At 43.4% G+C, this 24371-nt stretch overlaps 1 protein-coding gene across 1 annotated transcript in view; it reads left to right on the forward strand.

Annotated features, from left to right (window-relative positions):
• The first annotated feature begins 2175 nt into the window (after positions 1 to 2175).
• ETV5 (ETS variant transcription factor 5) overlaps positions 2176 to 24371 on the forward strand; it is a 59176-nt gene continuing 36980 nt past the window's right edge. Inside the window, exons 1-5 of the mRNA XM_081063604.1 lie at positions 2176 to 2356; positions 5489 to 5607; positions 5746 to 5833; positions 5960 to 6007; positions 6101 to 6151. Coding sequence (XP_080919730.1) covers positions 5563 to 5607; positions 5746 to 5833; positions 5960 to 6007; positions 6101 to 6151 — 232 coding nt within the window. The 5' untranslated portion in view covers positions 2176 to 2356; positions 5489 to 5562. The remainder of the gene's footprint in view (positions 2357 to 5488; positions 5608 to 5745; positions 5834 to 5959; positions 6008 to 6100; positions 6152 to 24371) is intronic.

The raw sequence follows: 24371 nt of genomic DNA on the forward strand, positions 1-24371 counted from the left end.
AGGTAGGATGGAGAGCGTTGGCTGGAGGCAAAGGTCACAAGAGTCACACTCCAGACAACAAGTCCAATTCCAGAGAGAAAGTTGCTGTGAAGTGTCCTGCACTATTTCCCTGTAGGCAGAGTTATAAAGTGTGATTGATGTGCTATGGTTTATAGGGTAAAGATATGTGGTTCTGTGGGCTGCAGACCTTCGGGAGGAGAGCTGGAGCCTGAGACAAATTTAAGCAAAGATGAGTAAGAAAGCTTTCCTGGAGAAACTAGATCAGAGAACACAATCAGATGAGATGAGATGGGACAGGATGGGGGCAGACAAGCTGGGGAGGAAGAGGTTCAGGGAGCTACCCTGGGCCCTGAGTCTATCCCTCTAGGAGGGATGGAGCCTTCACAAATGTCAGCAATGCAATGGGAGCACAACTGGACTAGGGTAATCCCTCCAGCCACCAAAGAAAAATGGCCCTACCTGGGGAATGAAGAGAAGCATTAAGGGAAAGCTTTACTGGAGCTGGGGCTCGTAGCAAAATGCTCTACTAGTAGGAAATTAAATATCACAGAACTGCTTGTTCAAAGTGCAGAGCACTTTCTCACTCATCAACTCATGCCCACCCCAGTCTCTCACAAAGTCAATAGCTCATGCATGGTCAGTCAGTGCTGGGCCCAAGGCCCAAGACTCAATGAAGGTACTCCAGGTTCCTTAGGGGAACTCCCACATTTCTTGGGTTATACACTACAGACGAAGTGCCTGCTAGCTCTGTTTAGGATACACAAGTGACAGCAGAAAAGAAGGTGGGCAAATTTTGACTTAAAAAATATTTTTTTCCCTAAAAATCGACACCGCATTCCTTACGGTGGGGTTGAGGAGCAGCCTCAGAGTTCCCTACCCTAGGGCCACCTTTACTAGGGTCTCTCTCATAACATTTGGCGTCTTTCCTCCCTACCGTTGGCACACTGGGTGAATGGCAGGGCTCGCCAACAGAACAGAGCTCCCGGAGAGAGCAGAGAGCCTCCCCTCGGCCTTCACAGGAGGCGGTACAGGGAGAGGAGATGGGTGAGGATTGCTTATTTGTTTCCTGGAACACCCTGTTAAGAATCTCAGCAACTGCAGTTAGTGCCCCATCGTTTGGCAAGCAGAATAGCTTCTCGTCGTTCCCAGCTGCACGGGATCTAATCCGCAAACGCACCATCTTGCATTCAACACTTAAATGGAAAACGAGCAGCCTGGGGGGTAGGCAGGCGGTCTAACTCTGCAAACCCGTTTCGGAGGCATTTGTTTCCAGGTGGGTTGACTGGTTGGTGCCGTCCCTACAGAGGATTTCTTTGGGCGCCGACCCTCTCTCATGTCGGGTCCAAAACCCACTCTGGCAGAGATTATAAACTGCAATTAAACATGGGTATAAAAACGGAATTTGGTTCGACCTAAATCTTGCCAGTATAAAATAGCAACTGAAATCTGTTTGAGAGCTCAGATTTTAAAGGGAGATACTGCTTAAATTCTTCCCCACTGGAAACCTGGTTGAAGGAAATTAAGGCCTCTCTTAAAGGTAACTAAGATTAGAGGGCTCGGTTTCCGTTTTCTGTGTTTCTGTGGGCCGCACGCCCAGGTCGGTCAGCGAGTTTCTCTGGGTGGAATGACGAATTCCTCTCTCCTAAATTCTAAAATGATAACTTTGCTCGGTGCTGCAGCTGTGACCCTCCGGCGCCCAGCAGCCCAATCCTGGCGGTGGCATTGCTAGTGGAAGAAGTGGGGTGAATGGGGAAGGGGAAAATGCCGTGCCTCGGTGAAAAGTTGGGATTGCTGCGAGGAGGGAAATAAATGCAGCTCCTCCGAGCCTCGGCCCCTTTAAGTGCTTCACTGACTCAGCTAAGCTTCCCCCTCAGGTCGCGTTTTTTATGAATGAAAAACGTCCTTACATTCATTACATAAACAAGCCTGTGCTGATTGGCCAATGGCCCCCGGTGCATAAATTATGTATAACAGACCCCTGAGGGGTGGGAAGGGAGGCGCTATGGACCAATGGGAACCGGAGTTGGTGGGGCGGCGTGGCTGGATTTGTCCGCAGACAGGTAAACAAGAAGTGATGGACAGCCGGGGTAGGGGCCCAGGGCCAATGGGATCGCGGCTGGGCTGGGGCCGCAGGCCAATGGTGGCGGGCAGAGCAGGGGGCCGCCGGGGGCCGGGCCAGCGCTCCAGCCTGGTTGGCAGCTGCGGCGCAGAGTCCAGCGGCTGGTGCGCGGAGCGGTTCAGTGTCCCCAGAGCGGTTCGGCCCAGCCGTTTGCTTAAGCGCCCAGGCCCGGTGCGCGCGTGCGTGAGCGCGCCTGCGCCCGGAGCCGCTGCCAGGGGAGGAGAGCCGCCGCCTCAGGTGAGGGGGCGTCGAGGGGAAAAGGGGAGCACAGAGGGGGCGTCCGGGATCGGGTCCGGAGGGCCCGAGAGTTCACGGGCTGATTCAGAATAATCAGATCGGGCTGCACTTTCTATTGGGGCTGAACCCCCCGGGCTGACCGCTCCCTCCTCCCGTGGTCCGGTCCGGTTCGGTTCCTCGGAGGCGTCGGGCGGGGGCGGCTAACGGTTCCGGAGCGCGCGGGGAGCGGGTTTCCGCACGTCGCGGGGGAGGCGCGCAGGAGCGCGAGGTGCGGGGGCTCCCTGGTGGAGATGGGGGGCGCGGAGATGCAAGACTGTAGGGTCTCTGGAGGTCTGAGAGCCCCGAGGGGACTTGGAGGCTCGCGAGAAGAGACGGTTGGCGGAGCTTTGCTTGGGGGAGAGGGCACCGAAAGCGGCTTAGGGGGAATGGCTGAGAGGTGATGCCCCAGGGCGGCAGGAGGGGTTAAGCGACGCGGGCGTGTGCGGTCTGCGGCGTTGGGGTCGGCCCGGAACTTCGGCAGGCCCTGCAAGTTTCAGGTTGTGGACAGGGGACGCCCGGTCCTTGCACTCCCACCCCAGCAGACCGACGGGATCGGGCTGCGCGGCGAGTCTCTAGACATCGGGGAGCAGGAGAGCAGCGGCCTGAGGGTGGGGGGGGGGAATGGGTGCGGGGGGGGTGGTGGAGAGGTGCCCGAGCCTCTGGCTGGGTTAGGCATCTGACGGCGTTTCCTGAGGGGAAGGAACCCCTGGGGAGAGCCGAACTCCTGGCGCGAGGAGGGGTGCCAGGGAGGGATGTTTGGGGGTTTTCTTAGGGGGGAGGGATGGGGGGCGGTGGGTAGCGCCTGGCGCCGCAGCTCCTTTTTTATGAATGTGGGTGATTTTATGAATGAAGCGGGTTTCTTTTGCTGGCTCGCTGCTCCCTGCGGCTTTTTTTTTTCTTTCTTTTTTTCTTTTTCCTTTCCCTTTTCCTGAATGAAGCATTGAGCTTTCTTCCCAAAACCCTGGGGTGAGGGGCCTGCGCCGGCGGCTGGGCCCGCGATGGGAGTGGGGGCGGGGGCGCCTCTGAAGGAGTTTTCATGAATGGGGAAGGCTGGGAATTGGGTGGAAGTGTGTCTTGTTTTCTGAATGGGGCCCAGCGCGCGGGATCCGGTTACAGCCTGTACCTGAGGCGGCGGCCGCCGCTCGCTCTCCCATTCATAAAACCGGGCCCGCGGCGCGCCGCGGGGGAGGGGCCTCCGTCGGCCGCTGCGCCCGCCGCCGCGTCCGAGTTTTCCGGGGGGCGCCGCGGGGTGGGGGGCGGGCACAAAGGAAGTGGCTTACACTCCGGGATGAGCTCGAGCCTTCCCCTTGGGGCTTAGGAAAACAGGCTTTGAGCACGATTTTTCTAGCCCTGGAACTCCGAGGGCTGCTCTCAAAGCTCCTCAGTGCCTCTTTTGGGTTCACGTACGGCAGAGGCTTTTTTTCATTTAATTAAAAAAATAGTTTGCTCTTCCTGGTGAAGTATTTTGCAACGTATTTCATCGTGAGACTCTGAAACTACCTACCCCTCCGATCTCCGAGCTGCTGCCTCCGTCCCCCAGTCGAGGTTTACAGAATTTCTCAGGCCACGATTTAATCAAATAGGTGTTTGAAGGCTACGGACGACTCGTCTTCATGCCCCTCAACTCAGTGCTGGCGCTTCTCAGATTTTTGTGTCTGGGTTGGTGACGTTTGAGAAAGATGCTTTCTTCTGAACGTTTTAGCGCCGTTTGGAAGGCAAGCAACACTCCGGACTAGCGGGAATGTTGTTCTAGGAAGTTACGAATTGTGTGCAGTTTTGCTTCTCTCCCTCTTTTTCTCTCTCTGACTTTGAAAAGATCTAATTACTTGAGCCAAAGTGCTGAGAGGAGGCTGGCCGTGAAGGGTTTCCTTGCGTCCTGCTCACTTAGGAAAATTTGATATGCTCCACAGTGTGAGAAACAAATTGGGTGGAATTGCCCACTGAGAAAAAGTTCCCTATTTAAAATTTATATACCCGTTAAAAATTATCCTTAAGCATTTTGCATTGCTTAGAGCTGGGGCAAGTGAAACTGTTTTCCCCAGTTTTGTTCACTTAATTGCGTTTTTATTTGGAGAATAAAACAAAGTGTTCAGGAAGATGTTACCTTCCTCAAATTATTACTTTATTTCTGCCAAATTAGAAAAAGTTCCCTCCTTTTCATTTTGACCCCCAACCTTTCTTCCCAGCCCCAGGACTCGACAGTACTGAAACAAGTTTAATTTTATTTTTTGACATGTTTGGGGAAAATTTGACTTCACAATAAGAAACAAACTGGATTTTCTTTTCATGGATCTTTTGCTTTTAGTGCTTTTTAAAACAAGGTTTATGGTAGAGATGCATTTAAAATGTGTGCAGTGGAATTTAGTTTCCTTTATCCATTACTTTTCATAGCTGTGCTATTCTTTAAAAAGTTGGAGGTGTCACAGATATCTCTGTAAGTTGCCATGGAGATTATTTGTGACATTACAGACACTACACCTGTTTAGACAGAAGGTTTAGGTTTCAATAAAGAGTTGTATGAAGATGAGTATACCTCTGATCAATATATTCCTGGAACTATATATATAGTATTTTAACCACTGACCTACAAAATACTTTTAGAAACACTATGTATGTCAGATTCTTAATAGCTGATAATTTGGAATACTTAAACCCAGTTTCTCTACTTCCTGTCACTGTACTGTCAAAATTAAATTATCTCTTAAAAAAAACACCTAACACTACAAATGCCCTGGAGAGTCTTCTATTGGAGAGAATCTTGAAGTCACCCTTTTATAATGAAAATAAGGTCCTTTTATTTTTAATAGATGGTAGCAAATCTATACTCTTGATGATGATGATGATGATGATGATGATGAGATGAGAGAGAAGGGAAAGGATGAGTAGGCAAATATATTTGGCACCAAGTACACTGCATCTTTGATGCCCTTAAGCCCCAGCGTTAATCTGTAAGGCTTATACATACCTTGAATGGGCTTTAAATAACTCAAGGAAAAGTAGTGATTTGCACAGGCCCTAAAGAAAGAGCAGTATAAAATTATTTCCTTCCTCTTTTATTCCCCTCTGTTAAAATCTCCCAAATTCATATTACAGGAGGACCCTTTTCCCCCCAGAAATTACTCAATGCTGAAACCTTTCAAAGTGATATTAGAGACGTTGGAAGCACCATGGATGGGTTTTATGATCAGCAAGTCCCTTTTATGGTCCCAGGGGTAAGTTTATATGGCTTTTGGTTTGTTTTGTCCTCCCTCTTAAAATCTGAATCTCTTCTCCTTATTGATTTAGTGGTACCACCCCCTTTGGGTTCCTTTATTACAGTGGAGTCTTCACTGTCTGTTGGCCTCTTTCAGAAATCTCGATCAGAGGAATGTAGAGGGCGGCCTGTGATTGACAGAAAAAGGAAGTTTTTGGACACAGATCTGGCTCATGATTCTGAAGGTAGTGAAGCTTTCTTTCCCCTCTGTGGTGTGGCTTCCTCAAATGGCTCCCAGTGAAAGCAGCTGGTAGACTCTTCCTCTTCCTAGCAGAGGAATTCTCATTCTGGTGTCCTGTTTTCAATTCTAGAGTTGTTTCAGGATCTCAGTCAACTTCAAGAGGCTTGGTTAGCTGAAGGCAAGTTACTTGGCTGTCCTATTTTCCATATAAAACATTTTACTGTGCTTTTTAATAAAACTTAAAGGTCTAAAATAAAAATCTCTTTTCCAGCACAAGTTCCTGATGATGAACAGTTTGTCCCAGATTTTCAGTCTGATAACTGTAAGTACCTTTCTGGTGGTGGCTCATTTGTTCTGAAATTGTTTGATTATGGATCATCCATGTCTAGATTGCTCTTTTCAGCTGTAGGCAGCGTATTTGGACAGTAGAATGCATTTCATTTCTTTTCATAATTCAAAGTTAACCCCCAACACATTTGTTTCATTCCTTATTGAAATGATTTTCTAAAGTGCTTTAATTCTATTGCAGGTAAGATTTGCTGAACATAATTTAATTCTAAATGTCTTTTTGCCTAAGGGTATTGCAAGGCTTCAAGCTAAAAATTATAAATTAATTGACATTATATATAAGATGTTGGGCCAAACATCCATTAACCAGACATCATCTTACAGTGTTTTTTGTTTTATAAATTAACTCCTTGATGCAAATCATGAGTTTGACATTTTTTTCTCTTAAAGGTGCAGAAAATAGTTAATGGAAGATTCCAGTTAATTGTGGCTTCACCCGACATGTTGTCAGTTTTGTTTCTACTTCTGAGTTGACAAAGGGTGATCACAGGGTGACCGATTTACTCCTATTTTTTATGTAGTTTTCAGGACTAGAGCATTCAGAGAAGAGTAAAAACTTTAAAAAGTGGTCATTAAGAGCTCATATCATTGAGATAACAAATGCAGAGGGAAGCTCAAAAGATAGCTCTCTGAGCTAGCCAGGGGCACGGTTAGCTTTGCACTGATCTTTCAGAGCTGTCCTCGACAGGTTTGGGGAGCTTTTGTGGTCCAGGCAGAGCTATCAAGGACAAAGCTGGCTGATGAAATTTGAGTAGCACAGGGCAGCTCTAGAGAGCATTAGTCACTGGCGAATGAGCAGGTTTAAGAGAGGCCTGGAGAAAATGCTGCCTCTCTTGAGAGTTGCATCATAGAGAATTCATGTCTCTTAGTCATAGTTTATAATAGCAAGCACCTGAGCCAGGCAAGGATTCGATTTCTCATTTTGTACCAACAAATTCTTCCCAGTTTTGTTTTATCGTGTGTGTGTGTGTGTGTGTGTGTGTGTGTGTGTGTGTGTGTGTGTGAAAATGCCACTAGAAGAGAGGATATGTTTGGGTCTCAGTAAAAGCTGGGTGTTCTAAATCATTAAATGAAAGATCAGAGGTACCAGCTAAACATTCTTTAATGATAGGTCTCATATTCAAGGTGCAATGCCGTGAAACTTGGAATAAAATGTAACCGCAGATATATGGTTACCTTAGCTTTGTCACAGCTTGCTGTGGGTGTTTTCTATAGGAAAATCAATGAATGTTAATTTTTGCGCTGTGATTGCTTTCAAGTGATTGGGAAGCTTGCCACTGAAAGACTAAATAAAGATAACCCAATGTGTGTGTGTGTGTGTGTGTGTGTGTGTGTGTGTGTGTGTGTGTAAAATAAAAGACAGGATTTGTAATCCCACTCTCTTCTGTGTTGACAGTTTGCCCCAGCCTTTCCAGTTCTTGCTCAAAGCAGCATAAACTGCAGTCTGTTTGGGAGGTGGCTTTCTTGGCAGAGGTTCTTTGAAATGCTTTTATGATACTTTCGTTTGTTTCTCTGTAACCCAAAAGAGTTAAAAGGGGGAGGTGAGATGACTGCATTTAAGTTGATTTCATGTGCTGAAGCAGAGGTATGTTCTTGAAAGAAAGATGTCAGCCAACAGGATTTATATTTGGAGAGAGATGTATCTGCAGGAATAGGCTAAAGTGAAGGAATCAATAAATGTGTTTTGGCTCCGTAGAAATAATTCCTGCTCAGCGAACAGAACGTGCTAAATTCTTTAATTAAATTGCCATACCTGAAACGGAGGTGCTTTGGGAGATGATTCTGCTCACCAAACGTGCTGTGCTTTTTACTTTGTTTACTTTTTGCTTTAACTTCTTAAGGTTGAGCTTTTCTTCCTTTCAAGCATAAAACAGATGGTTGAGTAGCCTCGAAAAGTATTTTAATAATTCTTTCCCTCTCTCTGACTCTTGCTTCTGGAGATGGAGCTTCAAGAAGGCTATATTAAAATAGATCAACTTGCCTTAGAGGTTAGGGAAGAACACAAATGTCGGATGTGTATCTATCCTTCATCCATCTGTCCAAATGTCGGATGTGTATCTATCCTTCATCCATCTGTCCTTGCTGTTTTCTGTGACTGGTTTGACTGCAGTTGAAACTGACAGTGTAGGAGCATGGGAGCTGGCAGAGCCCCGGGGCTGGGCCAACTCTTCTCTGAGCTCATCTCACAGCCTTGGGTTGAGGATTAGCTTCTAGTCCTGTCACTTGGAAGAGCCCATTGATTATTCCAGGGGAAGGAGAGAAACGCATTCAACTTTAATGATATCATATGAGTTGGTTTGAGTCGACCAATCAGTGAACTCCAAAACAAATTTGCACTTGCCTGGTAAAGCAAACCTTTTCCCTACAACAGCAGAAGCATTTAACAAATATTCTTCTGTGGCCTGCCACTGGTAATAGTCTACCTTCCCTGTTAATGCTGATTTGATTAATTTTCCATCATATATGTGTGAGTGTATGTGTGTGTGAGTGAGTGTGTATGAGAAAAAGGAATATTAAGTATTGTGGGTAATTGTTTTTATTTTAGAATGTCAGTTTTGAAGATTATGGCATACTTTTTTCAGTAAGCACTATAAGGTCAACTTCTAAAGAGATTATATTTTGTAAGTGTTCCAGATTTGGGTTCCTACCCATAGGCATCCATCCATAAGTATGATTTGAATAAATGAAGTCATTGTTCTTGTAACTCTTATATAAATACCCAGCTTACTTCTAGTTGTATATATTTCACTTTACCTCACAAATACAGACATTAATAAAGTATCCCCCATCTGGAAAGTCTTAAAGGTCAAATTCAAGGGAATTCAAGTGCATCTCTAGACCATGGGGGTTCTGCCAGTGTTGTCCCCTCCTCCCCACATTGTTTCTTGGTCCTGAGAAGTTACCCTGAAGGTGTTTGAGCTGGAGGTCCCTTATAGAGGTAGTCTTACCCACTGCTTCATTTTACAGAATGGGTAATACAAGTTCCGAATAGCTGGAGAGACTGAATAGTGGGTTGGGACAAATGGAAGGGGTTAGGTGAAATGAGAAGGGAAAAAATTATAAAATAAGTCCTGAAAGAAGCTCTCACAAAGCTCCAGAGAGCCAAGGGGTCCTGGCATGTTCAGGTGCCCAAGGCTCTGCCTCATTCATTCACATACATGGAGATGGCCTTCCGGAGAGCCTGAGGGAGACTGCTGGCTGCCCAGCCCAAAACCTCAGCTCTCTTCATTCCATGATCCTTAGTAAATATCTTGGTGCTTTCACTTTTTCCACCTAGAATTTGGAAGACAGAGAAATTATAAAACAGAAAAATTACAAAGTTGACATTTTCTAGAGGATATCTGCGTGTGTACAGATATATAAAACTGTGTTGTATATCTTGTATATTATGAATTAATGTGTGTATGTGTGCATATCTATCTAAACGTGTATGTAGGTAAATATGTGTATTAACACACAGCTACCAAACTAGGGAATCTGGGTCAGTAGGTAGATGTGTACACATTGTTATTACACATTTTCACAGAATTAACTACAAACTAAACCACGGATCAGACTAGGACTCAAAATGCTTAGATTTGGGGCTGGAAGGTGGGAGGTTACATTCACTTTTCTGAACTGAGTGCTTGGGTAGTTAATAGTATTACTAGATTTTAGTGTTTTTAAACAGTTTTTTAATGCAGATTTCAGTTCTTTTTTTTTGTTTTTTTAAATCATATTCATTTCAGTTGTGATATTGTGAATGTTTCCTGTCAGCATCTCAAATAACTAAAATATTTTATGCTGGGAAGAAGGTATGATAAAATCTTACTTTAAAACCATGGCCTCCATACCAAATACAATTTAGAGAATTGTCTTAAAATCCAAATGACCTTATTTTTCCCTTGAAGTGTTCTTTTTAAATATGCGTTTCAAAAAGAATGGCTGGACTGAAGGAATTACTAGTAATTTTCTAAAGACAGGCTAATTAACTGATGCAATTGACTTTTCATAAATACATTGCAATAGATGGCTGGGGAAATAGGATTAACTGTTATGACAGCTCTTGAGCCTAAAACACATTGAGCTTAATCCTGTTTCAATACGAGATTATTCAGTTGGAGTTTTTTCTTTACTGTGTATAAGGTTAGTATAGTAAGTAGAGGCAGTGTCTTCCTTTTGGGGAGGACACATCATTTTGGACCCAGAGGTGATATAGCAAAATTCTAGGTTTACTTGCTCTGTGATCTTAGACCATTTATATTTTGAGAGGATCATCCCTTAAGTCTTTTTGTTATGGAAGGTAAGACAGAAATACTGTAGACACTTTGAAAATGAGACGCTTGAAGGTGTCAAGGTTATTTATCCTTTTCTAGAGGTAGGGAGAAGAAAGTGCTGAAAAAAGCAGGAGGAAAACGTGGAAGAGAGAGATTATTTGACTTCAGATTTACACTGCTACCCTGTGTCCCCGAAAATAAGACCTAGCTGGGCAATCAGCTCTAATGCATCTCTTGGAGCAAAAATTAATATAAGACCCGCTTTTATTTTAATGTAAGACCGGGTCTTATATAACATATAATATAATATAGCATAATACCAGGTCTTATATTAATTTTTGCTCCAAAAGATGCATTAGAACTGATAGCCCAGCTAGGTCTGATTTTCAGGTAAACACAGTACTTTCCAAGTCTTTGTTAGCTAGCCCACTGCTTGACCACTGAGAGGGTGCTCAATGATTTGAAATCCTTCCTGTTTTGATAGACTCCAAGGTCTTTAGAGCCAGGTTCTTACAAAACCAAAACCTGGAGTTCCCATTTACCTAAAAGAGCCATATGTTTGCACAAAATCTGTTTTCATCTAACTTTAATTCAGTTAGGCTTATTGAAAACAATGGATTTTTCTCTGCCTCTTAGATGTCTCTCTGCTCTTACTCCTCTAGTAAAACCTAGTAACCTTTCCAGTCCTTAGCAAGAAAGACTTGGGATGGAGAATTAAATCTGGGTCTGCCTGACGGATCACTTAGGTAGATTCCAGAGGCAACAAAATCCTGGTATCAATCAAGAAATTACCATCTATTCCCTGTTTTTCCTCACTCTTCACTTTGACAAGATTAAGACATGAGTAGCATGATAAATCTGAAAATTTGTACTATCTGCCATTTCTAACATCTAGTAATATTGTTTTAATTTCAGTCCCAGAAAAATGTTACTGGTGGTGGTAGGGTTGGGTGGGGTGTGTGATTTTTCAACCAAGAGACTATTTCCTCCATACTTTTCTTGTGGTTTTTTTTTTTATGGTGGTAAAGTACATCCAGGCTCAGAGGCCAATAGCCCCTCTCAGGCGGGCACATGGCTGCCCTTGAGGCACTTGGGCCCCATCTGTGCCCTGGCACACAGTGCTTCTCCACTTGGAATCCAGGGAGCTGAGTCTTGTCATGTTGCAGCTCCCAGCTCTTGGCCAAATGCCAGGGATGCTGTTGCCAGTACCCGATTAGGTTGCTTTTTTAAAAATTCATTTTGTGAACTCATCAAGCTCATTTACCAGAGGCTTTGGTCGTCAGTTTCTATCATTGTCCCATCCCTATAAGAGACTCAGCTTAAAGGAGGGGCAAAATCATCGGCCCCTAGTATGTATGCAAGTGTGCGAGTGTGTAGCCATAATGTAAGTATGCCTTTGGGCTTGGCAGGTAGATGACAAGGGAGTAGCAACTCTTCTCAGGAGAGCCCCCATATTAGAGGACCCTGCATAGCAAATAAAGGAGGCTCCCATGCCTAGAGGGAGGAAGCATCAGTGGAAAAGTTAAGGCAGAGGGTGCAAGATTCCAGGGAGCAGGCAGGATAAGACCCAGCTTTGAAAGGGCCAGGAGTTTGAGACCTGTCTGCAGAACAGTCAAAGCATCAAACTGGATTCTGTGATCAGAAAGATTTCAGAGAAATGCTTCCCATGTCACCCTGTACTCAGTTAACTAGGGGCGGGGATGGAGGCAGCAGGGAGACGAGGTAAACATAAGACATTTGGAAATAGCCAAATATGTTATGAAAAAGAGGAAACCACCCATGAGCTAAAATTTATTTCCTGAATTTGATTTTCATAAAGTAGTGTGCTTTTCCTTGAAATAAATTCCGGTTGTCAGAGTGGCTGCCTCTGATCTCTCTGGGGTGATTATTGAAGGTTTGATAAAAAATTTCTAAGAAACCAAACCAGTCTTTAGCCTTGTAGTTTGTGTTGTCCTTGGAGTAGATTTCACCCTCCAACCCCAGATCTCCACTGTTGATGTCTCATGTCTTATTCAGGGGGGAATTATAAACCTCCAGATACAGAACCAGGAAAAGGAACTGTGAAACAATTCATAATAGGTAGCTTGCCCCTTGCCCCTCTGCAGCCAGAGAATCCAGTAGTGTCTCCAGAGACCCTCTCCCTTAGGAGGAAGCCAGGTGGCACCTGATGTAGCTATTGACAATAAATGGAAAAGCAAGGAGTCTGGAAAGGCCAGCTTCCAGAGAGCTATACTCTAATGCAAACCAGCTCACCCCCCCCCCGGGGGGGGGGAGGGCAGGAGAAATACCACTGAAGTCTGTTTCTCTCAGCTGGTGGCTACAGTCAGATTCTGAACAGGACAGCACCAGATAGTTTGGTTTGCCTTTCCCCTTTTGCCAGAGGGCACTTGCAGACTTCACTTCAAGCAGACTTGCACACCCTTGCAAATTTCATCCAGAATCTTAGGGAGGGTGCAGAGCAGGCAGGCGCCTGCAGTGTCTGAATTTCTTACATAAACACAGCTCGCTGAGTGAGCAAGCGTCCCTGCAGCGACAGCTGGGCTCTGCTCCGCCTGCCCCAGCGAGCTGAGCTGCAGAGTCCCCCACTTGCTGAATGGAGCATTCCAAATTGGTTGTGAATGGAGGGCGGGGCTCCCTTGCAGACTTTTTCAATGAATAACCAGACCCCATTGTGCAGCCTGTGGAAAAACAACCAACTCAAACAACACTGGGACTGTTAGAAATATGCTTGTGATTGGCAGCTTGGAGAACCTCCAAAATTAGTTTCCTTTGGCTTCCCCGTTGCTCCCTTTTCTCTGAGCCTGGGCTTAATGGGGTTTGAGTTTTCTTTTAAGTGCTGACTTTAACCCTCCAACTGCCAGACTGATGGCCTGACCAATGAATCTGCCTCCCTGTTTTTGGTCTCCCTTTTTAGACTGTAGCTGTCTAAAGGGAGTGATAATAGGAGAGGATGGCTTAGCTTCCCTGGAGAGAGAGGTGTTGAGACTTGATCTGAGGATATTACCCTTTTATCTCCTGCTTCCCATGGGGCTGTGGTTTTTGTTTCCCATTGAAGATTCCTGCCTGCTCTTCTATTGCAAGCTCTAGTCTTTACTGCAGGCCTGAAGAATGGGTGTTTGCCTGTCACAACACAGATATTTCTTGCTTAGGCTTACATTTTAACATGGGAGTGACAAAGCTGTAATTTCTCTACTCCTTGGCCCTCTCTTCTATTTAATTTCCCACTGTGGTTGGATACGTGTCATTTTAAAATGACGCTTCCCAGACTGGTACTCAGCTATGGGGGAGCCTCACTATGGCCGCAGCCCTTCCAATGAGAACTACTCCTCAAATGCCTTGCTTCTTCAGATAAACATCCTGAGAAGTACCAGAAAGAACCCAGCCTCTGAGCAACCCCAAAACCAGAGTGGCCTCCTCACCTGGGAATGAGGCCAGGTCCTAAAGGTTCACTTGCCTCAGTAGTGTCTACCCTAAATGTTCTTCTGATGAACAGCTAATATCTTACAGCTACATCTCCCCTCCTCCCCCCCCAGGGCTCGGTGGGCCAGACCAGTGCTACATGTGATAAGCATAAAAAGGACAGTCAGTTAAAAAGCAAAACAAAACTTAATCCGGTGTAAATTCCTTAGGGTTTTTCAAAGAGCTCTTCCTCATCCCTATTCCTCATCCTCAATCAAAATGAGGCTGTTTGCATTTGTGTTTTGCTATAGAGAGTTTTTCTGAAATATTTCTCTTGCTATAACTTGGTCCTTCCCTATTAAAAAAAGAACAGGCCTGGGCAGATTGTCCTTTTGTGAGAGAGTTTGAAACATCCCCGGAGGTCACCCAAGATATCAGCTGTGTGAGGGGAGGCTGATATTTGTGCTTCTCCAGAGGTGCTGATGAGGACTCCAGCTTACATAAACACTTTTCAGCAGAGGGCCTGGAAATGCTTTGTAATTGCCTGAAAGGGCACTTAATAAGGGTCTTTTATCCTTTTCCCATAGAAAAGGTAGAATAGAAGAGGGGGGATGTCTCTTCTACTAAGTGGCCTCCCACAGTAAAGACCAGATCCTGGAATGCCTCCCCCAAGTTTCCGAATCTGAATTTCGGCAGAGAGTAATTTAGTGGTGATCGCTGGGCTGAGGGATACCTCGAGTCAGGACATTTCTGCCCCTCAACTTCCTTTTCCTTTCCCCCAGCCATGGCATCTTATTTCTTGGGGAATAAGGAGAAAGCGGCATAGGGTTTTAATGTACAGTATTCTGTTATGTTGACAAAGAGTAAACTTAGTCCCTGCTTCCCAATTGCCATTCTGTGGAAACAGGAAACAGTTTCTCTTCCGCTCTAAGCGTCTCCAAAAGCGGAGAACCTCAGCCTTACGTTTCTTTCTTTCTGTCTGAACCGTAGCACCCTGCTCTGCACACAGCCAGTAGTTGGTGAATGTATTTGGCACACTAGCACAGCCTCTCGAATGTTGCCTTTCCACTCAGCCTTTCAACAGCCCCAACACCAGCCTCCAGCTGGAAGTGAAGTAACTGTAGAGGGTCTCAAAACCTGAGTTCTGAGAATCCTTGGGATGACCTTAGGGATAAATAGAAAAAAACTAGTTAGGGCTATTTCTCATTTTCTGATTCCTCTTTTAAACACACACGCTAGCCAAGTCTTTGTAGGCTGCATTTAGACTTTGTGCAGTTAATGCTATGTTTCCTAGTAAGACTGCATGTGCTCGCGAACAAGTCACAGTTTGGGCACCCTTGACATACTTGCTGAGTTTCTGCTTTTAGGAGGAGGGCTATAGATAGAAGGAATGGTTCTCAGGGGAGAAGCCGCTTTCTCTAGAGTTTGGATTTTCTCCTATCAGACTTTAAAATGAATTTTACATTTGAAGATAAAATTGTACTTAAATCCTATTTCAAGTAGTGCTAACGCTTCTCTTTAATGCCAGTTAAGATGATAATTATTTAAAGTGGGAATGAATTATAGAAAGGATGTTAAAGAAGGTTTAGTTTTGCATTTTTTTTCTCAGTCAGGAAAAATGCCGTTTCCTCTTTTCCTGATGGTGTATTGCACAGCCCTTTGTGGTAGAATCTAAGATGGCTGACAAAAGGCCCACCATGGAGAAAGCCATCCTGTCATCTCATAAAATTTAAGCTGGGAGGACAGGGTTCTCATTAGACCTCTTTCTCAACTGTGAAAACTAAACAAAAACTGATCTATCGTATTGGTTAAGATTGAATATTAATCGCTTCTCGGCCTTTTGGCTAAGATCAAGTGAAGATTGAATATTAAAATCTTTGAACAGCTGCCCCAGCCAGGAAAGTAGTTGGTATGAATAATACTCAGATCCTCCTCTTGGCATAATCAGGCCTTTTTGTCCTACCAGGCTCTTAAGCTTTCAAGTCACCAAACGTCCCAGATGGAAACAAGGGCTCCGTGCTGTAGGTCTAAAAAGATCCACCCTCAAGGGTAGTCGAAAGGGGGCGGTTCATTCAAAACCAGAGAAACCACTTATTTTTATCTTGACTCTCCTCCCAGTTAGCTCTGTACACTCGGACAAGTCTTTTACTTGTCAAATGCTTTGGTTTCTCCATAGCCCACAAGTTTTGGGATGTGGCACTCTTACGCAATTAGAAATATTCATTCTGTATAAAATATTTTTATGAAAGAGCCCCATATCTGTTAATACATAAGCCTGTATTAATTAATCTGTCATAGTTGGGCCAGTTCTTTTCTAAGTTCGTTTTCCTCCCTTGAATTTCTAACTCTCATATTCAAGGCCTCTGGGTTTCCATTTTCAGAATTCTAAAGTAACAATTCTAGCTTGTTAGGATAAATGAGTCCTTTAAAGAAAAGGAACTGCACAATCCAACCTGTTTTAAAAATAATACTGACGTGTAGAGAGTGTGAACTTAAAGGAAGTAAATCTGCAACTAGTATTATCACTGGTATTAAATTATCTTCCTTAATTGATAATAGATATTTTTCTGTTTAGAAATGACTACTTGAAAGATTTGCAGTTTTGTATCAAGAATGAGATGTAGCTATTCCATGATAGACACTCGTTCTTACCCAGTTCCCATCTGTGAGTCAGGATATTCCTGATTCAGTACATACGACCATTTCTTTTGGGAGGAGGAGAGAAGGGGAATTAATATGAAGAATCTCTTTTCTTCCATTTTAGCCAAACTTAGAATAGAAACCTTTAAAAATCATCTGTGTCATTATTGTTAGTACTGATAGAGGTGAAGAAAGGACAAGGCCAGTATCCCAAATTTGATTTAGCAACTGGCCCTCCTAGTTGATGACAAAGAAAATGGCCAGCCAACTTCTTTACTCTGATAGACTTGCCCCTAGACCGTAGGTCAGCCTTAAGGACTCTTCTGCCCTTAAGGCCAACACCAGGGCAGTCTGCCTCCCTGTGCATAGAACCATTACCCCGAGCTCTTCCTGGGGCCCTCTCAGCCTTTGGAGGGCTGGAGCAGCTTCCAGCCCCTTGCAATGGAAGAGATAAATAGCCTTGAGGACCACTTTTGTTATTCCCAGCCAAGGCTGTCCTCCTACTGTCCTTTAGAACCTTGGCGTTGATTTACATTACATATCTCCTTTCTGGAGGGGTAGTAAAGAGGTAGGGGAAGCCTTGAGCCCCCCTGGAGCGTAGGGTGTCCTCCCATTTCAACTGGTCAGCCCGAGTGGTACTATCCCACCTTTTCGGTTGCAGTTGCAGTGACCTCCCAAACTGACTTTCATTGGCAAAATTTAGCTTTCCATCTTCCGACCATGAGTATTTCAGTTGCTGATTCGATTTTGAAATACCATGTGTTGGTTCTGGCAACCAGCTGCTGCCATTGCTGAAAGAGGCAATGGAAGAGGGGGGAAGGGAGGGAGGAAATTTTGGGCTGTAATCAATGTTGTGATCATTGCGCTGGGCCTAGCAGAAGCAAACCCCCAAATCACTCCCCTCCTCCCAATTATATGAAGTCTCTAGATAATATAAGCATTATAGTTAAAATAATTTGATCCCAACAGTATAAGAATACTCCTAATGTAGCGCTTACCTACCTGTAAAGTATAATCCCCTTGTCAAGTCAGTCCCCCTTTCCTACCGGTAAATTAAAATCCCTTTATAAGTGTAAAAACCATCATTTTCTTCTTTTCCTCCTCTAACTCTAGCCAGAGGGCTTTGTTTGGGAGTCTTAACAGGAGCTCCAAGCTGGGGGGCAAGGGGGGTTGTCTTAAGCTGAAATGCTAATGTGCTTTAGCATCTTTGGGGCTAGATTTCTCCATTATTGAATCTTATCCTGCAGCATATATTCCACATTCCAGGGAGCAGTTAAGGGCATAAAATACCATAACACCGTCCTTATAGAAACAAAATTTACAAACACTTCGCTGTCCAGAGCCAATGTGAGCACTGCAGCATCTTGTCATAGAAGCACCAATCCTATGTGTAGCCGGCATTTCCCCAGAGGAAGCCGCATTCTGCAAGCCTGGTGTATTATCTGTGGCACCACGTAGACGCATGTTGCTCTTGTCAGCTTGAGTCCATAGCAGAGATTTAGGCTTATCCGAGACAAACAGAAAATGGAAGAGAGGCTTACAGAGATGGTCTCATGGTTTTAACTTCTTCACGGCATCAATTCTGTTGTCTAATTTAAAACCCAGGTGGGAGGAATTCTATCTGTTACTCTAATTCCTGTCTCCTGGGAGAAATTCCACCGCTTTTGCAGGTGGCCTCTCAGAGATGTTTCAGATACCACTCTCTACTAATGCTGTTTGCACATTTTCAAAGTTGGGCCAGTTTTTTTCTAAGCTCCTTTTCTTCCCTGTAATTTCTAATGCTTGTATTCAAGGCTTCTGGGCTTTCATTTTCGGAATTCTGAAGTGATCTGCTGAGTCTGCTAACCCTGTTTGTAGGCCGTCCAAGTTGTGTATTGACAGAGGGCTCTCCGGAGACACAGTCTCCACACTATCCTGCAAGTAAGTGCCTCTCATTTTTAACAGGAGCTCACCAAAGGAGTATTCCTGGGCTTGCATCCTGAAACGCGTCCCAGCTCTTGAATTTCCGAATACTTGATATAACCTCATCTACTCTTAAGGGCAAGAAAGGTGTCCTCTTCCCTCACTTCTTTTCTCACTGTAGCAAGATGTGGCTCTAGTTTGATGGGTTACTATTTCACTCTGGTATTCCCCAGCCATTTTCATGCAGAGTCGTCAAGACTTAAATCTTGCTCTTGAGTTGGTCCTGTTTCTCTAACGCTAACCCTAGTTGTTGAATCTGACTGTCTTTTTCCATAGTCTGTATCATGCTAAGCTCAAAGCGCTTTTTTTGTTTGTTTGTTTGATCACACCTCACAAACTATTACCCCAAGTTTCTAGCTCTAAATCATGAAAAATAGATTGGGTTTTCTTTTTGTTTTGTTTTTTTGTCCACATACCAATTCCTGAAGCCTTTCTTCTGTTGACTGTAGGTTTTTCCCACTGCGTAGGAGAAACCAGATTCCCAGTGCCAGATGTTCCAGGAACTAGCTTTATCAGTTGCTAATTTGGCTCTTGTGTTATTATACAAATGGTATTGACCATATAGGAAGGGCGTCTGTAATTGTTACTGAGTTCTGCTTCCTCATGGTTGATCCTGCACCATGGGGCCCTGACGTACCTCCAGGATAATATTCAGTCTTTTTGTCCTCACTAAGAAATAGGACAAGTAGGAAAAAATAGCCTGGAGTAATCAACACCATAACCCTCACCCCACCACCACCACCACCACCATGATTAATCTAAAATCATGAATACTGCTCTGTGACATTCCTGAAGAGATCAAACCCTATGTCTACTGATAACGAAATTCTATCCCAGAGCAGAAGCCTTGCTTTCCAATGTAGGACTTTGCCCTGGACGAATGCAGCTATTCTTACAGTTTGTGACTGCAGAATGGGCCTTCCTGAAATCTCAGCTCCTGTATGTGGTATGCTCACCTGGCTTTTGGCTGCCAGATATTTGTCATATCTCCCATGAGTTGCAAGGAGAGCCTTGATTCCACACCAGAGTCCTGTCACCATCCTTGATTCCCAGAACTTGTGAGGTGTGATCAATCAAAAGATACGGTGAATGTTTAAATTTTATGAGATGTGATCAAAAAATGTGGTGAATGTTTAAATTTAAAAAAAAATTATTACAGTAAAAGACACATTGCCATTAATTCCCCTCAAAATACTCCCCCTTGCTTCAAACACACTTATCCCATCATTCTTGCCACTTTCTGAAGCAGTTCTGGAAGTACTCTTTTGTGATATCTTTACTTCATCCTCCATCATGACAATCCTCTGTGTCACACATCGCTTCTGGTATGGCAGTTTCTGTCAGGTAAAAACATTATGGTGTGTCCTCCTCTGCCTTATTCACCAGATCTGGCACCGTGCGACTTGTGGCTCTTCCCAAAGTCAAAATAACCATGAAAGGTAAACGTTTTGAATCAATTCAGGACATCAAGGCAGCCATGACAGCGTGACTAAAAACACTCAGAAAGAGGACTTCGGAACTGCTTCAGAAAGTGGCAAGAATGATGTACTGTAATAAGTGTGTTCGAAGCAAGTGGGAGTTTTTTGAAGGGGATTAATGGCAATGTGTTTTTTACTGTAATAATTTTTTTTTAAATTTAAACATTCACCACACTTTTTGATCACATCTCATAAATGTGCAGGGCTTCTCCAAGCCAACATCCTTTCTTTAACATAATTTAGGTCTTCAGCTCCACATTCCTTTCTGCTCTCCTAGCCTGGTAAGCTAGGTTGGACCAGTTGGAGCCCAAAAAAATTCTTGTGCCATTTTCCCGTAAGGCCCAGAGCACCAAAAGCCCTGGCCACACATTTCAAGCTTCTGCCCTGGCCCTGCTCAGCCTTTATGGGGAGAGGGAGCCAAACTAGCTGCTTGGGAGGGAAGAGCATCAAGGAGAATCTCAAGGAAGAGCACTTTAATTCTTTTTAATTTTGCCAACCTTCACAGGTTGGTGACGGCTACATTGTATGTACCCTTTTGAGGACTCGGGATGAAATCTAATGAGTTGTTCCGCTGTTCTAAACCTGTTATGCATATATATTCACAAGAAGTAGATGTTCTCCTTTTTTTTTTCCCCAAGAATGCTTTGAGTCTTGAGTTGGGCATGTTACTGATAGGTTTTAGTTTTGTTAATATTTTGTACTTGTGTAATTGCTGTCTTTTTACCCAGGCAGTGGGAGAGGTGGCAGTGGGCAATAGTCCTGGCGATAGCAGTAGCAGTTTTCATTTTGCCCTGTCTTGGGTGTTCCCGTCTCCTTGCTGAATGAGCCAGAGCCAAAATGAAAACAAAATTGAGAACCACTGGCTTAGACATTAGAGTATGACCAACATTTGTCCTTGTGTAATTTTAGATTCCTGGGGCTATAGTATTCAAACGTGGTAAAGGTACAAGATAAATAGGACAGTATCCTTCCAATTTGGTAATAGGCCAGGAGTGGCTTTCCTCATGTGTGAAAGCATGGTTTTGAAGTTCTTGGCACGTCTCCTTTTGACCTCTTAGTCAACCATATGATAAAGGGATTTTTTTCCCTCCAAGTGTCTTGGAGATGGGATGTAGTATCTATTTTACTGATTTATTTTTAAAACATTGCTACATTTGTTTCATTTCTCTTTGTATAGATTTTTTTTTCTTTCTGGATCATTTGAAAACAAATTGCAGACATTTTAACATTTCACCCCCAAATACTTAAGTGTGCTTCTCCAAAGATGAAGGACATTCTTCTATATAGCCTAAGAAAACTAACTTTTATTCAATAATATTCAGAATTCCCCAGTTATCTCCCAAATGTCTTTTATAGCTGATACGGATACTGTGTTTGATCTAGGATTCAATTAAGAACTACACATTGCACTTATTGTTATGCCTCCTTAATCTTCAATCTGTAACAATCCGCCAACCTTCCCCCCGCCACCCCCAACACTGAGCTTTTTTAAAGAGGCCTGGCCAGTTCTTTTGTAGTTGCTGACTTCTTTAGGGGACATTTTTAAAGGATACGTAGAAATACCCATAGGAATGCTGACTTTAGGTCTGGAAATCTCCTCTGTTGTTGATTTTCTGACCTCTCATATCCATGTTGTATTGACCTTAAAAAATACTGGTAAAAGTGCATCAGGTGGAGATATTTGGGTAGAGGTAGTTTGTGCATGTTTGAGGAGTGAGCTTTTGAGAGATTCATTAAAACTTTTTTAGCACAGCTTACTAAATAGTTGATTTTACTATTCATGGATGATTTTTCACTGTATTCGAATTTTGAATTTATGCTTACAGAAGTTAGCTGTGTCAGATATTAAAGAAAATGGTGCCTTCCCCTATACTTCCTCCAATTCTTCTTTTAGAACTTGTGCCCCTTAAACTAAATTTGATAACACTTCAAATTTTTATTTTTAGAAATTGTTTCCAGGCAGAATCAATGTTAACCATTCAAATGGGTTTGAGCTTTCTCTTTTTTGGTTTGGAAATCCAAAAGGCACCTCCTTTTCCAGATGTTCTTTTTTAAGTGCCAGAACCACTTTATCTTCCTTTAACCTCCTTGGTTCTCAGAACAGGGTATTCGGTCCTTGTCATGCACTAGTGCTGCTATAGCAATTACAACGAATATTGAGATATTAGGAATATATTTTATGCTTGAAATGAATTTCTAATCTTCTCAGCCATAGAATAAAAACATATTTCTGACCTCTTCTAGTAATATGGGAGAACCTAAAAAATAAGCCTCATTCTATCTACGTCTTTTTTCTTACTAACTAGCTATTTAAGCTTTGTCTCAAAACGTGTCCCAAAAAGTCTAGAGCTAAAGAAAGGCAGCAGTATGTTGGAAAGTAGGCCTTTTGGCTTTGTTGTACTCTTCAAACCACAGAACACAAGGGACACTGCATCTGGTCTTTCCCAACAGGGTATTCTGACAAGTTAAGGGTAAATCAGGAGAGAAGAAGCCACACCTGCCTTCCAGGTGATTTCTTCAGTTGTGTTTTGACAGTGTCATTTTTATGTTCATATGTCCCTCTGCTTGATATTCTTTCCCTCTGCCTTCCTTTCTCATGTTCCACTCAGTGCGATAACAAAAGAACCATATGGGCAAATGTCTCAGGATCCCCTCCCTTGCATTCTTGAACTAAACAGTACCTATTTCTTACTATGGAGGGAAAGTGGTATGGGCTATGGGGTGGTAGTGAGCTAAGAGGAACAGGGAGCTATAAAGCTGGTGGCAAAGAAAGTAAGCTTACGAAGGGACCTTCCCTTTAGGATTATGGCTCTGGAATCCTGAGAAGTCTTAACCACAACTGCATACATTCCACATCATGTTTGTTCACAAGTGCTGTGAGAGACTCTGGAGACACAGGCCGGCCACTTGAGACAGCCTCATGAACATGCCATTCTGCTCAGCTTCAGACGTAACACAACTTTCCATGTAAAGTAAGAAGATCATGGTTGGCAAGTGGGACCAAATAAGGTCCGCCCTGAGGTTAGGCCCACGTAGCTGATTTCGGAAAGATGAGCCTGCCCCAGATGAAGGTAATGAAACTGAAGAAGGGAGAAGGAAAACCCAAAACAAAGCCTGAATGATAACAACCAGTGGAAGGCAGGCAAAGGCTGTGTATGAAGCGGGAGAAATAAGGATGGGCTTGGTCTTTCTCTCCCTCAGGCCGAAGCATAACTGATGGGCAATTTCTTTAACACGCAGCAACCACATAAATGTCGTGTGTATTCACAACAAAGTCTGTGGCAAATTGAAACTTTGATGATTATAAAACACCAAAGGAAAGGCTTATTAGACACGGTGTTTTTTTTGTCTTTCTAAAAAAATTTCTTTTGAATTAAACTGTCATTCATCATAACATTCAACAAAAGTGTTTCCCTTTGTTTTGATCTTTGGTGCTGTAATAGTGAAGTTCACCGCCAGCACTGGCATGGGGCAGCTTCCTTGGACAGGTTCCACAAGCCTGTAGTTATGGGCAGGAAACAGATTTTGTCAGCAGAGGGAATTGCTATTTCTCTTGAATGGACCGATTTGTCTATTTTTTCTATTTTTAAGACAATTGGGTTATTTCTTTGGAAGACTTCTTCTATACCATCACGGAAGAAAGACTTGCTACAATTTGAGAAATCTTAGTATTAACTCAATGATGCTATTTGACCAGGACAGAGCCCCCTTTTTTAAAAAAAAGGAGGGCGCAAGCTCACAAGGATCAGATCGGCAACCTTGGTGCTACCATACTCCAACCAACTGAGCTAACCTGTCACCCAGGATTTTGTTTTTAAAAAATAGAAACTTAATTGAAATAAGATAATAGTAATCAGAAGAGTATATCTTGATACATTTTTTTCAAAATGGACAAGCATTTAGGTCAAGACCCAGAACTTACCAGAAGATTCCTTCCTTGCCCTCTGAACAGACACTACTCCTAGACTCAAGAGTAACCTCCATCCTGACTTTAAACACCAAAGATTACTTTTGTCTCCTTTTAAAAGTTCTATAAAGGGACTTATACGATGTGTACCCTTTTGTGTCTGGCTTCTTCTGCTCAACATATTTGTGAAATTCCATGTTGTGAAGTATAATTATAATTTCCTCTTATTTTTGTGTAGTGCTGAGATTTTGTTTGAGGTTACCTTGAGCCTATAGATAAATTTGGGAAGAATTGATATCTTGATAACATCAAGTTTTCCAACCTATGCACATGCTATATTCTCCCACGTATTGAGAGGTCTTTAATTTTCTTCAGTGTTTTGTAGTTTTCAGTTTGGGCATCTTACATGTCATTTATTAGATGTGTTCCTAGGTATTTCATGTGATTTGATACTATTATAGATGTATTTCTTAAAATTTCACATTGTTTTAGTTACAGTATATAGAAATGGTTCTTTTTATATATTGGCCTAATAATGGTCTTGGTAAATTG

This window comes from Rhinolophus hipposideros, assembly GCF_964194185.1.
Source record: "Rhinolophus hipposideros genome assembly, chromosome: 2".
Taxonomy (NCBI): domain Eukaryota; kingdom Metazoa; phylum Chordata; class Mammalia; order Chiroptera; family Rhinolophidae; genus Rhinolophus; species Rhinolophus hipposideros.